Source organism: Peromyscus leucopus, chromosome 14 (assembly GCF_004664715.2).
Source record: "Peromyscus leucopus breed LL Stock chromosome 14, UCI_PerLeu_2.1, whole genome shotgun sequence".
Lineage (NCBI taxonomy): Eukaryota > Metazoa > Chordata > Mammalia > Rodentia > Cricetidae > Peromyscus > Peromyscus leucopus.
In genome coordinates, this window is record NC_051075.1 from 46,502,211 (window position 1) to 46,519,652 (window position 17,442).

Consider the following 17,442-nt stretch of genomic DNA (forward strand, 5'->3'; position numbering starts at 1 on the left):
TCCAATGCCTTCTTCTGACTTTTATAGGCATCAGACATGCACAGGGTGCATATGCATACATGTAGGCAAAACACTCATATATATGAAATTTAAATTTTTTAATGTATTAAAAATAATACTAGGGATGTTTTAAAATAACATAGGAAATCATATTTACCTAAAAATATATACAATACATGAGGAAGTGTGTGTGTGTATGTGTGTGTGTGTGTGTGTGTGTGTGTGTGTGTGTGTATTAAATGAAGCCATGTCATACATGATGATAATGCACCCCTAGAAGATCTATGGACTAACAAAAACCCCAGTACTGGGTATGATAACCTCCTTACCAGTTGCTGGGGAATCCAAGGTTCTCCTAAAATGATATAGACTATTGATGTTGCCCGCGGTTCCCTCCCCAAAGTTGAAGGTGAGTCCCTGTTGCTGAACACACCAAGCACTTTGGATGCAGAACTCCAAGGATTCGAGCTGGACCTGACCCAGTACCCCACTCCCCAGGACTAGCCTTCATAGTGCCAGAAGGTGCTAGATATGTGAGCTTCCAAGGGAGGAAAACAATCAATGGTATTACACAGCTGTGATGCCTAGGAGCCACAACAATGACCAGCATGGCAAGCTAGCCTTAAAGGTGCCATAGTGGCACTAATGTCTAGGTGGAAATCAACAGCTGTCTAGTTGGACTTTAAGGCCTGATCAACAGGAAGGAACTCATGGCTGGTATTGGAAACATAGCACATTCCCTAGGACTAGTGAAGTCTAATGGATCTTCAAGGAGAACCTACTGCCACTCTCCCAAATGAGCATAAGTCTGAACTGCATTGTAAATGCTTATCCGTACAGCCACAGATCAGCGTAGCTCTTACTCCTCATCTAAGAAGTTGCTTTTTTTCAGCAGATGGAGACCAGTACAGAAAACCACAACTGGTCAAAATGGAGGGTACAACTGGTCATGGGGTGCCCATCCCCACCTCAACTGATACATCTACAACATAACCCTTCCACCTAATGTTCAGAGAACAGCATGGAAGAGGGAATAGAAAGAATATAAGAACCAGAAGACCAGGAAATCTGCTGTGTCCTAGCAGCTATGAGATCGTGTCTTCTGGGTGTGACAGGGAAGCCACACCCATGAAATCTTGTTTTTCTAAACAAGACCTAGACAATGACAATACTAGTGTGTATGACAATCTGATGGTGGGAAATATCATGGAGCCCCACCCCTCATGAGGAGCTACAGGCAGTCAATGACTGCCGAGAAATGGAGACATTGTCTTCCCCAGGGATGAGCCTCCTAATTGGTTATCCAGTGCCATGTGGTCAGTCCTAGACATATACATACAAGCAACACTAAATGAACTCAATGGGTTGCAGTTATATATTTATTCATATCTTGTATTTCATATTCATGTAACAATAATAAAGAAAAAGAGGACACTAATTTGAGAGAGAGTGGGGGGACATGGGAAGCGTTGGAGGAAGGAGAAGAAATTAAAACTACATTTTAATTAAGAATAAGCCAGGTGGTAGTGGCACACGCCTTTAATCCCAGCACTTGAAAGGCAGACACAGGCAGATCTCTGTGAGTTTGAGAACTGTCTGGTCTACAGAGCGAGATCCAGGACAGCCAGGATTGTTACACAGAGAAACCCTGACTTAAAAAAGCAAAACAAAACAAAAACAAACTAAACTAAACTAAAATTTTAAAAATCTACTCAAAGTTCAATAAACTAACCTAAAAGTGTCAAAGTAATTTCAGCACAAACTTATATAAAAAAAAAAAAAAAAAAAAAAAAAAAAAAACACCATTTCACATCAAAGATGATAAAAGAGGCTGGCACATTTTCTGCTCTTTAGCTGACCTCACTTTTGTTTGAAGACTCAAGAAAGATGAAGGAGGGCAAGACTCACTCATGGCTGCCTCCCAGTCCTCCTCTCCTCTCTTCTTTCTCTATGGCCTGAGTTCCTAGATATACCCGTCCCTCAAGTGGGATTGTTTTTAAATAACTTTTTTTACTTTAGGGGTGTGTGTGTGTGTGTGTGTGTGTGTGTGTGTGTGTGTGTGTGTTAGATGCACATGGTAGATGGGTGCCTATTCCTATGTGTGTGCACGCAGAGGTTAGAGGGGAAGTCAGGTGTCTTCCTCTATTTCTATCAGCCTTGTCATTTAAGACAGGATTTCTCACTGAACCAGAAGCTTGCTAGGCTGGCTAGCCAGCAAGCTCTGGAAGTCTTCCTGTCTCTGACTCCAGCACTGAGGTTATTAGTATGCACCGCATGGCCAGCTTTTTACACAGCAGCTAGGATTGGATAGCAAGGACACTTCCCCATCAAGCTATCTACACAGCCTCTGTTCTTACATTAAGGGTATCATAGAGGCCACAGTGACTGCACTGGGAAGGGACATTCCTGATCCTAGTGGCAATGTGGTATCTACTGATGAGCAAGTATCTGCAAACATAAGACATACCTCTAACAAGTGATGCTTTCACTTTCTTGGAGTGGTTTTGTTTCAAAGATGTGTACTCTGTCATCCAGCTCTGAACGAGCAAGAATGGAGTGCTTTATTTCCTGAAGTCTAAGATATTATAAAGTACTATGAGCCACTAAAAAAGAAGAAGAAAAGTGGTACTTACACAACCAATGCTTACTTTGAATCTTCCTGCACTGTATCTATTTGTTGTTCTTCTGTGCTATCATCTGCACATTTAAAATGTTTTATTTATTTAATGTGGTGTGTGTGTGTGTGTGTGTGTGTGCGCACATACACACCTGCCATGGTGTGCATGTAGGGGTCAGAAGGTAACTTGCAGGTGTCAATTCTCTCCCTCCACCATGTGGGTTGCAGGAATCAACTCAGGCCATCGGCATCTTTAACAGATGAGCCACCTCACTCTGAGACCTTCCAAGTCTCTGATATAAGTTCTGATACTTTCGTACTGGGCTTTCTTAATCCTAACAGAAGGTATCAATAAAAAGCCTCAAGTAACCATGGGAACAAATTTCAATAGCAGTTTTCTGTGGAATAATCCTTCTGTACAAGGTGAAAATGTATTGCTCTCATTGTTAATAAAAAGCTGATTGGCCCATAGCTAGGCAGGAGTTTGGGGGCAGAGAGCATGCTGGAAAGAAGAAAGGTAGAATCAGAGGAGTCACCAGGAGATGCAGAGGGAGCAAGACATACTAGAAGACAGGTAAAGCCATGAGCCAGGTGGCAATGTAGGTTAATATAAATAGGTTAATTTAAGTTGTAAGAACTAGTTAGTAATAAGTCTGAGCTATGGGCTGAGTATTTATAATTAATAATGAGTCTCTGTGTCAGTTATTTGGAAACTGGCAGGCAAGAAAGAAAAGGCCACCTACAGCAGTTAAGTACAATCTAAGTAGCATAATCTGTATTACTTCCTTTACCTTATAGCTTCCTTGGCCATAGAAGCAGTTTCAGACCAGTTATTAGTTTGGGTTCCAATGACATAAGACCATGATGAGGAGGCTGGGAAGTAAAGTAAAGTACTTTATATACAAGCATGAAGACCTGACTTCAGATCCCCAGAGCACATGTAAAAAGCCAGGTTCAGTGGCATGTACCAGTAATCCCAGAGCAAGGGAGCCAGACAGGAAGATCCTAAGACTTGCTGGCCAGATGGTATAGGTGTATCAGTGAGCTCCATCTTTAGTGAGAAACCCTGTTACATATGCATACCTTCTCACACATACATAAGCATTTAATACATATGCTTACACATGCAGTGACCACTGTGAATAAGGAACAGCAGCAGCAGCTGGATTCCAACAGCCCATTCTGATGACACCCAGACAGGGTAGCAGAATGGAGCAAAGATGCTCACCTTTCAAGGTGGTTGGAGAAGGAAAAAGAGAACAAGGAAGAAAAAGAGGAAGACCCCCAGGACAAGCTATAGTCCCTAACACATCCCCTGGGATCTACTCCATGTAGTCGGCCCAACTTCTGAAAGTTGCCCCCACTTCACAGTGATGCCATCAAATTATAAATCCACTGGCAGATTAGCCCACTGATTACATTGATGCTCTCATCGTCGAATCTTTAAGTCTGTAACACATGATCCCATCGAGGGCACGTAACATCCAAACCATAAAAACCCATCTGGCATAGTTACAAGACTCTAAAGCTTAGACCTCAACATACGAAATAGAAGGTATAGAAATGAAATTAGCTTCCTCTGTATAATATTTTACTTTCTGTATTTGTTTCTTTGACAAAAGCTTCATCATGAAAAGGAAGAAGTTCAAACTGAAGTGAGTTCCTATAGCTGGAGTTTTCTCCAGTCCTGCCTGGCCCACAGTCAGGACAAACCTCTGTCTACCCTCCAGTCCTGCAGCTGCTTAGACCGAACCAAGTAAACACACAGAGACTTATATTGCTTACAAACTGTATGGCCACAGCAGGCTCCTTATTATCTAGTTCTTATATATTAAATTAACCCATTTCTATTAGTCTATAAGTTGCCATGTGGCTCGTGGCTTACTGGTATCTTAACATCTGCTTCTCATCACAGCAGCTGGCAGCGTCTCTCTGACTCAGCCTTCCTGTTCCCAGAATTCTCCTCTCTCCTTGTCCCGCCTATACTTCCTGCCTGGCTACTGGCCAATCAGTGTTTTATTTATTAACCAAACAGAGCAACACATTGAACATACAGAATATACCACAGCACTTCCCCTTTTCTTTTTTTCAAAAAGGAAGGTTTTAACTTTCACATAGTAAAATTACAGATAACAAAACAATTATCAAGCAAGAATTACAGTTACAATATCTAGTCTATTTATAATAACTAGTCTATTTGTATTTGGCAAAACTAAAGAAGATATCCTATCTAATTTGTGAGTTTAAGGTTTCATATCTAACTTATCTTTTATCATAACTAAGGAAATTATAACTATCTAGTCTTCAACTACATCAAAGACCTCAGAACAATAATAATATTACCTGAGAAATGGGAGAAGGATGCAAGCAACTTTCAAGAGTCTTGTGAGAGTGGACAGAGACAGCTGGCAGTCTGGACAGTCATCCAAAGTTCTTTTGTAAAGCTGGGGCATCTGTCTTAAGACCACAGGCCTAGAGTCTCTCAGTCACTTTTCTCTGTGTCCTGTAGGATGTCTGGCAGTTTCCTTTGCAAAGCAGGAACCTGAAGGACCATTTTGTCAAGCAAAGTTCAGTGGTCACCTTCCTATGGGTCCTGCATGTCCAGTCAATCAAGCAGTCCAGGCAAGAACAGTTTCTTGCCCAAATAGCTATTTTTGCCAAGGTTAAGATAAACTCTATATAGAGTGTCTTTGATGCCCATCCTCCTCTCTGAAGTAAATCGGTGCTGCCAGGAGCAGACATGTCTCACTGTACAGAAAGTCTAAATTTTTAAAACATTTTAAATGCCATGTTCTGTAGGTCTTTGACATGTTTGAAGATTACCTATCTAATTGATTTGTATCTATGTATACCTAGAAAACATGACTATAAGTTTGACTATCATTGAAGACTAATTGTTAATCTGTATTTCTTAATTATCCATTACAATTTAAATGAGTTACATAAACATAATACCTCAAACAAGAATAGAAATATATATACAGTATAACAAATTTAAGTTTAAACTTGTATCAATAAACTCAAATCCATAGCAATGTAAAACATTTAAAACAAGTTATTGCTCTTTAAAAGTAGGTTCATTAATCTACCCTTTCATCCTATCATATCTAAACTATTCCCTTTACTTCTTTAGAAAGAGACTGCATTATAATCAACCTGATTTAAATAAAAATATTGGTTTTTCTCTGTCCCACACCAGAGGGCTCTTCTGATATGGAACAAAAGAATTTCTTAACTTTTTTTTTTTTTTTTAGCAATATGTTTGAGTTTAGAGGAGTGAGCCAATTCCATCTCCAAAGCCAGCTTGGTATATTTGGGAATTTGGGTGTAGCTTCACTTACTACTTCCTGCTGGAGGAGGGTGCTGTATTTTATGAGGACACAAAGAAAATTTTAGGGTTATGGAGTAGTCCGTGAGGGTGTATTGTCTGAGCCAGTTGCCTTGAAACCATTCTAGATGTTGGATCATCTGGGCCATGGTGTCATCGGAGACCTTTCAGGAGGTCTTGGCTGGTCAAATCTAATGTATCTTAATATGGAACAAATCCATAGCCTCTGGCTTTCTGTGGAAACAAAAGCAGAGCCTCCTTTCCAAATTCCAAATTCCAAAACAAGGATATGTTCCAAAGCAACATATCCTTACATCCAAATTTTGAAGTCAAGGTACCTTTAAAATATACATATTGGCTTAACTCAACAGCTTTCATGATCAAATGTTTTTCTGCAGTAAAAAATCCCAAAGACAACACAATCCAGATTCTCTGTGTAATATCCATCTTTATGTGGCTTATTTTTATACTACCTTTACTGTCTCTTTAAAAACTTTATTTTTTTAAAAAACTATCTATTTCTTTATATAACTGTATATATTCCTTTTTCTCTCTCTTCCAAGCCTACATACATTTTTACACACATTGTAAAGCATTTAAAGTCTTGTTCCATCTGAATCTGTCTTATCGTGAATCTATTGTTTTAAACTGCAGCATTTCTAAAACTGAAATGGCCACTGTGGCTGCTGGCTCCGCCCACCTCAGCTTCCCAACATGACAGTGGTACAGTTTACTGCCAGCTCTGGGTCTGGAGCCATATGTACCATCAGCTATCAGAAGCAGTCTTATCAAAGCAGCGTGTAGCCCAGAACCTTTTTTTTTTTTTTTTTTTTTTTTTTGTACTAGCATAGGCTGAATCCACCACAGAGCAGCGTAATGTGCTGCTTGCAGACACCCCATTCCCACCATACTGCAGGTCAAGTATGCATGCCACAAACTCACCATGTAGTAGCTCAAGCATGCAGGCTACAGCTAACTTGAGAGAGACAACTAGGAAGCTGTTTTAGCTCCATTATAGAATCGTCTTTCTCAGGTTTTAGGTTGGGCGCCATTTGTAGCTAGAGTTTTCCTGGCCCTGCCTGGCCCACAGTCAGGACAAATCTCTCTCACCCACCAGTCCTGCAGCTGCTTAGACCGAACCAAGTAAACACACAGAGACTTATATTGCTTACAAACTGTATGGCCATAGCAGGCTCCTTGGTATCTAGTTCTTATATATTAAATTAACCCATTTCTATTAGTCTGTAAGTTGCCACGTGACTCGTGGCTTACCGGTACCTTACATCTCGCTTGTCATGGCAGTGGCTGGCAGCAGCTCTCTGACTCAGCCTTCCTGTTCCCAGAATTCTCCTCTCTCCTTGCCCTGCCTATACTTCCTGCCTGGCTACTGGCCAATCAGTGTTTTATTTATTAACCAATCAGAGCAACACATTTACCATACAGACCATCCCACAGCAAGTTCCAAACTTCATTTCCAACACAGGATTGTGGCTTGCCCTTGAGGTAAGATTTGATGGTCCTTATAGATAAGACCATGGCCAGTTGCGCGGTCACATTGCTCTTGACCTTTCCTTTCCATGACCAGGTCTCTCCCCTTCCTCTTCTACCTCCTACTCTCTACAAGCTCTGTTCTTCCTTTCTCCTAGAGATTCCATGTGCCAAGACACATCTGCAATGATAAAAGTTTAACTTTTTATCATATTTATGGGTATGGAAAGCAGAGGACAGCTAGTAGGAGTTTGTTCTCTCCGACCATGTGGGTTCTGAGGAGGAAACTCAGGTTGCCATGCCTTACCCACTGAGATGTCTCACCAGAACCTTGACCACCTCTCTAGATTGGAGACACGGGAAGTGACATGAGAGCCTGAGCTGACAGGTGGTGACGTGAGCCAAGGAAACTCTTCTGCCTCCCTTGGACTTTATTCGGGGTGCATCCCCCACCTCCTCTCTGACCTCTCTGTCTCCTACCAATGCATCAGGACCAAATTGTTTAGAAAGAGAAGGGAACAGGAGGGAAAAGAGATGATGTTTTCTGTGATCTGTGCTCCTGTTCTCTGTTCCTCCCAATAACCTAAGCTCTCTCACTCTCGCCAGCCCCCACACCTCGCTTTCCAAGCGCATAAGGACAGGGGTGACTTGGGCAACAGCCCTGAGATCCTCTAGTGAAGGTATGAGGGTCTGAATACTAGTTTATCAGGTACAAACTGTGTATGATGGCCAAGTTACTTCCCCTTTCTAAGCCTTAGCTGTGTGGTCTCTGAGTATAGTCCAAATTAAATGATTAAATGAGATAGGGCATGCAAAATCTTTATTGCTTACCCCATAGAAGCACTAATTTCTAAATGATTATTTCTCGTCATCTCTATTTTAAGGGATGATGGTGGTTATCTTTGCTTTGTTTTCTTTTATGATCTACTGTTTTGAGAGCCTCACTGTTTTCACAGTTTAGCTTCTATGGACCGCTGTGCTGGCCCACATCTCAGGAGTTAACTTCGACCGGCTATTGCAGTTCAATCTCTTCACTCTCTTGCTCATCTTGACTGATTTTATCCTCTCTGTGAACAAATTTTAAGAAACTACAAAGGGAGCCACTGCATTGCTAACAGTAGAAAGCCTGACAGAGAAAGATGTGCTAAGAAATGGAATTGCACAGCTTGCCATGCCCAGGGCTGTGTGCTTAGGAGAGGTACAGCCCTGACGGGAAGTGCACTGAGGCATGCTTAGGATGTACCGCTCTTCTCGGACTCTGAAGAAAGGGGGTTTCTGAGGAATGGCTGTAGTTGTGACAGACATTTCCTTAATGATCAGTGAAGGTTAGTATCTTTTAGCTTTTGGCCTTTTGCATATATTCTTTACAGAAAACATGTTTAAGTAGAAAGAATAATCTCTTGAATATATGTACACAAATTTGGGGGTTCTGTTCCTTCCCTTCCTACAATCATTTTTAATAGACAAAAGGTGAAATCAGTGGCATGGAATCAGTGTTTTCTGTTGAAGTGTCTTCAGAGAAGGAGAGCCTGAGTTATGTAGCAGGGAGTGAACTGTCATTGATTAGATGGCTATCCCATTTTCCTCCCTAACAAAAGCTAAGGCTCAGTCATGTATGAGGTGTTTAATGCAGTTTTGATATCCTTTCACAAAAGGGCATGAGATCCCTCCATGATTAATTAATTGGAAAGGTAGAAAATAATGGTTTGGGACAGAAGGCATGTGTTGAAAAGTCTCCTTACCTTCCTCCCTACCCTAGTAAGGATTGCCAGTCACACACCCATCCCTGTTTATGACTGGTGCCTGTACTATCAGACTACTTTTCTGTTTGATCGCTTACTCTCTGTCACCCTCTAAAGTATAAGCTGCTGATGTATATGTGCCTATAATGCCTGGTGTGGAGTCAAGCATATTACAGATTTGTATAAAAACTTACTCAACATAAAGAGACAGTGTAACTATGACCTCCTTTGTATATTCATTAGTTTGTTTTCCATTCTCTCACTTTTCTGATGGTTCATGTCAGCATGATGAGGAAGAAGAAGTCGTCAGTGGATGAGCAAGGTTCTCTCTGGCTCCCACAGTCTCCTGATCTGGGGCATCTTAAGAATATATTGGATGCAGGAGAGTATGGCTCTTTTGTATCTCCTCCCATACTGGAGAGCAATTTTATTCAGGTAAATAACACTTGCACTCTCAATTACTTCTAGTAATTCCTGTATTTCATTTTCTCAAAGACAGTGAAAGGCTGAGAAGAGAACTTTTTAAATATGATGAGGGGACAGTGTGATGTCAAGGGGAACAGTTTTGTAATTTTTAATAGCCTGAAAAATTCACATTACAGGAAGATTCACTTTAGATGTTCCCAACAAACTCCAAAGCAAGAATTCTGTCCAAAATCTACCATAATTGTCATGCTAATAAAATCTTGTTACACAAAATGATTTTCAGAACATACTATCAAAGGAAGGTATTCAAATAATTTCTTTCTCAGAGCTTTATTTTAATTTTTAAAGTTGTATATTTTATGTATATGAATGGCTTGCCTGCATGCATTTGTGCACCATGGATGTGCCTATAGATGGTAGAGCCCTTGCCTAGCATGCACAAAGCCCTGGGTTCAGTCCCTAGTGCCCAAGTCAATCAATAACAACCTTGGGAAGTGCTAAGAATGAAAATAAATCTTACCTGTTGGTTCTGAGAGGGAAATATAACTGTCAGATAGTATCAGAGACAAAAGCTTCTTTCGTGTAAGAATGCACGTGGTTTCTGAATGAAGCTGCAGAGCCCGGGGGGGGGGGGGGGGTCCTGGCTTTCTTCTCAACACTCAACATTAGACTGTTCCAGCAAGACATGGGCTCAGCAGTGTGAACCATGCCTGTCCCTCACAGAAATGTCACGACAGTGTCTGATGCTGAACATGGAGCCAACACACTCAGCTGATCCCACAGAGTATGACAAGGAAGGTGACAGACACTTCAAAGATAAGGAGAGTTGGTGCTTCATAAATGTATTCTCTGACTGATAGCGGATGACTAGTGTGACTTGAGTTGGTGCTTCATAAATGTATTCTCTGACTTATAGCAGATGACTAGTGTGACTTCTCTGTGCCCAGTGTATCACGTGAGGAGTGAAGTCTCCAGAACATGTTTCAGTGATGTCCAAGAACACATGATGCCCTGGAGCATGTGATGTCATAATTTAACGATTTTGGCTTTCAGTTACATTTTACTGCTAGTAATCTTTTATTTTCACCTTTCTTCCTGTGCCTTTTTCAGATTATCTCTTATACACTCTAATTGCATAGTCCTGGCCCCACATGGGGAGGAGACACTTTGTGGTCTACATATTAGCCACAGTCCCATGTCATTCCAGTCATACTCTCCAAGATGCCCAGTTTTACTGGTTGGTCATTGGTAGCAAGCTTCCCACATTCCTGACTCTGGAAATTCAAGTGACTGGGGGAAGGGGTTGAAAGGGGACAGCAAGCATCTTAACACCCAGAGCACTCACTCACCTGGACTAACTGCTAACTGTGTGCTAACACACTATCAGCTACATTCCTAAGTCAATCCCTCAGCCCCATGCTCCATAGCATCCTGAAGGACTAATAGTTACCACAGTCTCGAGCACTGGTTCTCCCTAGGAGACCCCACAAACCAGAGACTGTGGGTATTCATTCTGCTGTCTCCAAATCATGAACAAGTCAAGGAATGGAGGGACCATGGCTCACTCCCTCCTTGTCCTCTGACCTCCCTTACACTGCTCTAGCAAGCAAGGGTGCTAGCTAGATCCATGCCTTTTATCAAGAAACTCCTTTCCTGTTCTCTGCATTCAGGTCAATAGGAGAGGTGAATCTATTTATCTGCATAACGGAGCGAACTGGGTGACCGTAGGCATCTGTTCTTCCAATCCCATCCTCAAGACCCCCAATGTGATGCTGTTGGCACATCTGACACCAGAGGCTCGAAAAGAATCAGAACCCCTCTTTAAAAGCCTCCTGACATCTCCCTCTACAGAGAAGGTGGTGCTCACCAGGTGAGTCACAGGACAGGAGGACAGTAATTTCTCGGAGAACACCATATCCCCACAAAGCTGAAAGTGGAAATGCTGGTGGCCAGGGCTCCAAAGGAGCACTTCAGGTGCATTGCTTTCTCAAATGATGCAGGGGTGTCTCTAACAGCATCCAGAAAAAGTGGTTTATTACAACTGACAAGTTAAAAAAAATTAAAAAACTAAAGTAATGAGGACTGAAGACTCAAGAGCCTGCCTCTCAAGAGCATGCTCTCCCTCCCCACAATAGGTTCACTTCCATCAGAATTTGATCTGGCCTCATCTCAGCCACGAACTTGGTCTATGGTCTTGAGCAAGTAGCTTAATTTCAGCCTCATTTTTAAGCACTTTTATCACTATATATTTTTGTACAAAATAGTGGGTTTTGTTATGACGTTTTCATACCTGTGTATTAAGTACCTTGACCATAGTCACCCTTCTTTACCCTCCCTTGTCCCCAACCCCATCCCACTGGGCCTCTTCTTCATCCCATACAGTCTCCTTTTACTTTCATGTCTTTTGTGTTTGTGTAATTGTGTGTGCGCGCGTGCACACATGGGTGCATGTGTGTCATGACATACATGAGGAGGTCAGAGGACAACCTCAGGTATCAGTCATCAACTTCCTACCTTGCTAGAGACAGGGTCTCTCTTATTTACTGCTGTGCACTCCAAACTAGCTAGTCCAGGAACTTCCAGTGATTTTCCTGTCTCCACCTACCCTTCCCTAGTAAGGGCAAGCTAGAATTGTAGATGCTTGTACTGAGTTCTGAGAGTCCAAAACCAAGCCATCAGGCTTATATAGTAAGTGCTTTATTCCCCCCACCTTTTTAAACATCCAGATTCCTCATGAGAGAAGACTGTTACTTTTGTCTTTCTGAATCTGGCTTATTTCACTTAATGTGATCTCTGGTTTCAGACATTTTCCTGCAAGTAATATTTCATTATTCTTTATGCATGAATAAAGCTCCATTTTGTGGATATATTTTTTTTCTCTATCCATCTATCTGTTCATGGTCCCTGGTCTGATTCCATAACTTGCCTGTTGTGACCAGTGCCCTGAAAGACATAGTAAACAGGTATCCCTGTTGCATGACAACTTGGATTCCTTTGGGTGTGCACAACCGGGAGCAGTGTTGCTGGATCATGTGATAGTTCTAGTTTTATCTTCTTTAAGGAACCTCCACGCTGATTTCCATAATGGCTATGCTAACTTACCTCCTACCAAGAGCATATCATACTTTCCATTTTCTCCCTGCGTCATTACCAGCCCCTTTTGTCTTCATGATAGTGAGCATCCTGACTGGGATAATATGACATCTCAATGGAATTTTTATTTGCATTCCTAGATGTTTAAACCTCAACTTTGATTACATTTATTTTTTTATTTGTGCATATGTGTGCATGCATGCATATGTATCCACAAGTCCAATGTTGGAAGACAAGTTTGTGGGATCACTTTGTCCTTTACCATGTGGGTGCCAAGGATTGAACTTAGGTCATCAAGCTTGGTTGTGGGTATCTTTGCCTGGTGAGCCATCTCACCAGCCCTAAGCCTCAACTTTTCAGGATTAATTAGGATGGGGAGTTTCTCATGATAATCCACCTTCTGATTGTTTAGTAAAATCAGAATCTTAGATGCATGATTAAAATGAGATGGTCTCAAGAGCTCCCGCCCACACCTATTTGGGACACAAGAGCATTGACTGTCTAATTCTCCAAGCTGGAAAAGTCTTTTTATAGGTCTCCAACTAGGTCTTCAGATGACATTACATTTGCATTTGTTTGTAGGTTTCTCCCTCTGCAGTTTGTGACTCTTTCTGTGCACAGTGCTAAGAACATGCGACTCAAAATAAAGCTGATAAGTGGCCGAGCCTACTATTTACAGCTCTGTGCTCCTGTGTATAAACAGGATATTATATTTTCTCAGTGGGTGGACCTCATCACCCTCTTGTATCAGAAGAAAGCCAGAACTTCCAAAGTATCAGAGGTCTCAAGCCTCTCAGAGATCACAAACAGCACAGACATCACAAGCTCAATGGATATCATGGACATCGCAGCTTTTGCAGAGCTGCGGGCCGCGCACTCACACACTCGGATACACTCTGCTAACACCACCGAAAGCACAGACTTCTCAGAATATACAGATGTCACCGATATCACAGATGTCACTGATGTTCCAGAAAATGGGGCCACAGATGTTCCAGATATAAGAATTGTCACAGAAGTCACAGAAGTCACAGAAGACGTCAGAGAACCCAAAGAGGCCACAAACATCTCAGAGGTCACAATAGTATTTGAAAACGATGACATAATAAAGGCCAAGCAAGAGGAAAAGGTATGTGTTGTAGGAGACTTTCACTCTAGTGACCAAGCATGGGAGCTGTAACCAAGTTCTCAGTTAACACTGTTGATGAAAATGCTGTGGAGGGCTGGAGAGATGGCTCAGAGGTTAAGAGCACTGGCTGCTCTTCCAGAAGTCCTGAGTTCAATTCCCAGCAACCACATGGTGGCACACAACCATCAGTAATGAGATCTGGTGCCCTCTTCTGGCCTGCAGGCATACATGCAGGCAGAACATTGTACACATAATAAATAAACAAATAAACCTTAAAAAAAAAGAAAGAAAGAAAATGCTATGGAACCAACTCTGACTGACATGATTTTAGCAAGGACTCACCCCCTGAGCCCGGAATAAGTCATAAAATATTCCCCGAAGTAGTGACCATCCTTATATCAAACTTACCCCAGTATTGAAAGCAGTGGGGTGACAGAAAGCACTTCAGGGTCAGAATCAGAAAACCTGGTTAGAATCTTAACCTCCTGGGTATTCCATATCTGACTGGCTAAATTACTGAACCTACACAACAACCTCAAATGAAAGTATTAATACAATGGCTATTTTATGATTTGAATATGAGGATGGGCTGAACCTTCAATAAGAAAATGTGACGGCAGAAATAAGAAAATAAAAAAGTTACTGACAGTCGGGCAGTGATGGCACACGCTTTTAATACCAGCACTCTGTGAGTTCGAGGCCAACTTGGGCTACAGAGTGAGTTTCAGGAAAGGTGCCAAAGCTACACAGAGAAACCCTGTCTCAAAGAACAAAAACAACAACAAAAAAAAAAAGAATAAAAAAAAAAAAACAGAGAGAGAGAGAGAGAGAGAGAGAGAGAGAGAGAGAGAGAGAGAGAGAACTGTGAAAGTCACTAGGAAGTGGGGACCGAGCATTTTACATATCAATGTAGTGGGTTGACTAGATGCACAGCAACAGAGAGGGCGCGTCCTGCTCTCTGGAGGACTCCAGTTCTCCACACCCACATCCTCAGCTCACAACTGCCTACAACTCCACCTCCAGAGGATATGATGCCCTGTTTAGCCTCCACAGGCCCTGCCCGCACACGGCACAGGTACACACAGACACACGGACCCCTGCCCGCACACGGCACAGGTACACACAGACACACAGACCCCCCACACACACACACACATGCATGCACACACAAATAAAAATAAAAAAAATCTTAAAAATATATTAGTCTGTTAGCATGATGGTTTGTAGAGATCAGTTTGAAGACAGCTAGTGAGAAATCTCCACTAAATCCACGGTATAAAAAAAGATGATGACTGAGGACAGACATGTCGCAAAAAAAAAAAAAAAAAAAAAAAAAAAAAAACACTCATGAGCAATAGGAAAAAAAGTTAAAAACTCTCGTCTACCTGTGTCTGTACTCACTGTGCTGTGAAACAGGCAAGACGTGTTGCTTCTTGCCAGCTGTACAGCGGTGTACCGGATGATCAACATCTCTTGCCCAATCTGTACAGCGGTGTACCAGATGATCAACATCTCTTGCCCTATCTGATGTCCCCTCCCTAATTTCACCCATGTAACTGACAATGAACAGAGTAAAAACAGTGACTGGTAGGGAGGATAGGTATGAGGGCTTGGAGAGTTCTGCAGTATGGGTGAGAACTGGCCAAACATTCTTGGAATGATTATGAACCAAGAACTTTAAAGATAGTTATCCCCAGGGCTGGAGAGGTGGCTCAGTAGTTAGAACACTGGCTGCTCTTCCAGAGGATCCAGGTTCAATTCCCAGCATCCATATGACAGCTCATAACTGTAACTTCAGTTCCAGGGGACCTGACACCTTCACACAGATGCAGGCAAAACACTAACACACATGAAATATATATATATATATATATATACCCCCTAACAGGAATGAAGAGTCCAGCTCCAAAGATGTGAATCATGGCATGGGGCTGTGTCAGTGATACCATATGTGCTTGGTGCACACAAGGCACACAAGCCCACAGCACTACACACACAAGGAAGACATTATTCATCCCATATCTAAACCATGCCTATAAATAGCAAAGTAATGAAAGCATGAGACCAGCATAAACCAGTGGTTCTCAACCTTCCTGATGCTGGACACTTTAATACAGTTCCTCATGTTGTGGTGACTCCCAACCATGAAATTACTTTTGTTGCTACTTCATAATTGTAATTTTGCTACTGTTTTGAATAGTAATGCCAATATTTGATATGCAGGATATCTGATATGTGACCCTGGTGAAAGAGTTTGTTTGATCCTGAGGGGTCACAACCTACAAGTTGAGAACCACTGGAAACTCCTGCCAAGAACAGCCAAGCAAACTTAAAAAATATAATGTCTTAGATATGAAAGTCCATTGATGCATACACACTAAGGGAGAAAAATAGGGGCTGGGAAGATGGCTCCTTCAGTAAAATGCTTGCACAGCAAGCCTGAAGACCTGGGTTTGATCCCCTGCACCTGCATAAAAAGCTAGGCATAGTGGCACACACTGGGAATCCCAGCACTGAGGAGGCAGTCTAGCCTGGTCGGTGAGCCTCAAGTCCCATTGAGAAATGGTGTCTCAAAACATAAGATGGAGAGGTAGAGAGCAAAGATGCCCATGTGGACTTCTGGCCTCCACAAGCACATGCACATACATACACACACATGGGCATGTACTTGAACACACATACAAAAGAAATTACATGTATTATGAATAACTGTCTCTACCTCGAGGAAATATGTGCAGTTTATACCTTATTTACTCTTCAGAATTCTTTTTCTTGTGCTATAGGTAAGCACTTTCATAAAAGGAAATATTCAAATAGTTTTTCACAGTTTTTAATGACAGGTAGGAAAATTCTGATGATAATTAGCCAGGTCTGGTGGCAAGAGCCCGTAACAGAAGCTTGTGAGTCCAAGGCCTGCATGGACCACAGAATGAGCTCTAGGCCAGTCTGAGAACTTGCTGAGACCCTATCTCAAAGTTAAAAGTAGAAAAAGGGATAGGGATACAGTGCAGTAGTAAAGTACTAGTACAGTGTGCGTGTGGCCTGAGATTCAATCCATGGTGCCATTAAAAGAAAAGGAAAGAAAAAGATAAAATGTCAGATGGAAATGTAGGTGGCCATTTCAAAGTGACCTCAATGGAAGTATGGTGGAGATAAGTGTGCAGGAGGAACCATTGTTTCTGGACAGGGCCACCACACAAGGAAACATTTCTAACTTGCACTTCGTTCCTCAGAGGATTTTTTTAATGTGTATGGATGTTTTGCTTGTATGTATATCTGTACACCACCTGTGTGCAGGGCCTGCAGAGGCCAGAGAAGAGACTGGAATTACAAACAGTTGTGAACCACGTGTGGGTGCTGGGAATCGAACCCGGGTCCTCTGGAAGAGCAATTGGCGTTCTTAACCAGACTCTCCTTTCTGGTCTTAAATAGTCTATAATAAATACACATTGCTGTCATTATAAGAAAAAAAAAATGAAGGTTTCTCTTTAGGAACTAAGACTTTATTGCCAAGGAAGTGCATTTGGTTTGTTTGTTGTTTTTGAGACATGGTCTTGCTCTAGTAGCCCAGACTGTCCTTGACTTTGCAATCCTCCAGCTTCAGCTTGCCCGGTGCTGA

The 17,442-nt window shown here is 41.9% G+C and overlaps 1 protein-coding gene and 1 long non-coding RNA gene across 4 annotated transcripts in view; one reads left to right on the top strand and one right to left on the bottom strand.

Annotated features, from left to right (window-relative positions):
• The window catches only part of LOC114697764, a 49,168-nt gene that overhangs the window by 3,675 nt on the left and 28,051 nt on the right, over nt 1-17,442 (bottom strand). The gene's annotated exons all lie outside the window — the stretch shown is intronic.
• Nucleotides 1-17,442, top strand: part of Fam71d (family with sequence similarity 71 member D) — a 35,326-nt gene that overhangs the window by 3,405 nt on the left and 14,479 nt on the right. For all 3 annotated transcript variants that reach the window (XM_037210658.1, XM_028876099.2, XM_037210659.1), the window contains exons 2-4: nt 9,460-9,610; nt 11,272-11,471; nt 13,277-13,823. In XM_037210658.1, coding sequence (XP_037066553.1) covers nt 9,461-9,610; nt 11,272-11,471; nt 13,277-13,823 — 897 coding nt within the window. In that variant the 5' untranslated portion in view covers nt 9,460. The remainder of the gene's footprint in view (nt 1-9,459; nt 9,611-11,271; nt 11,472-13,276; nt 13,824-17,442) is intronic.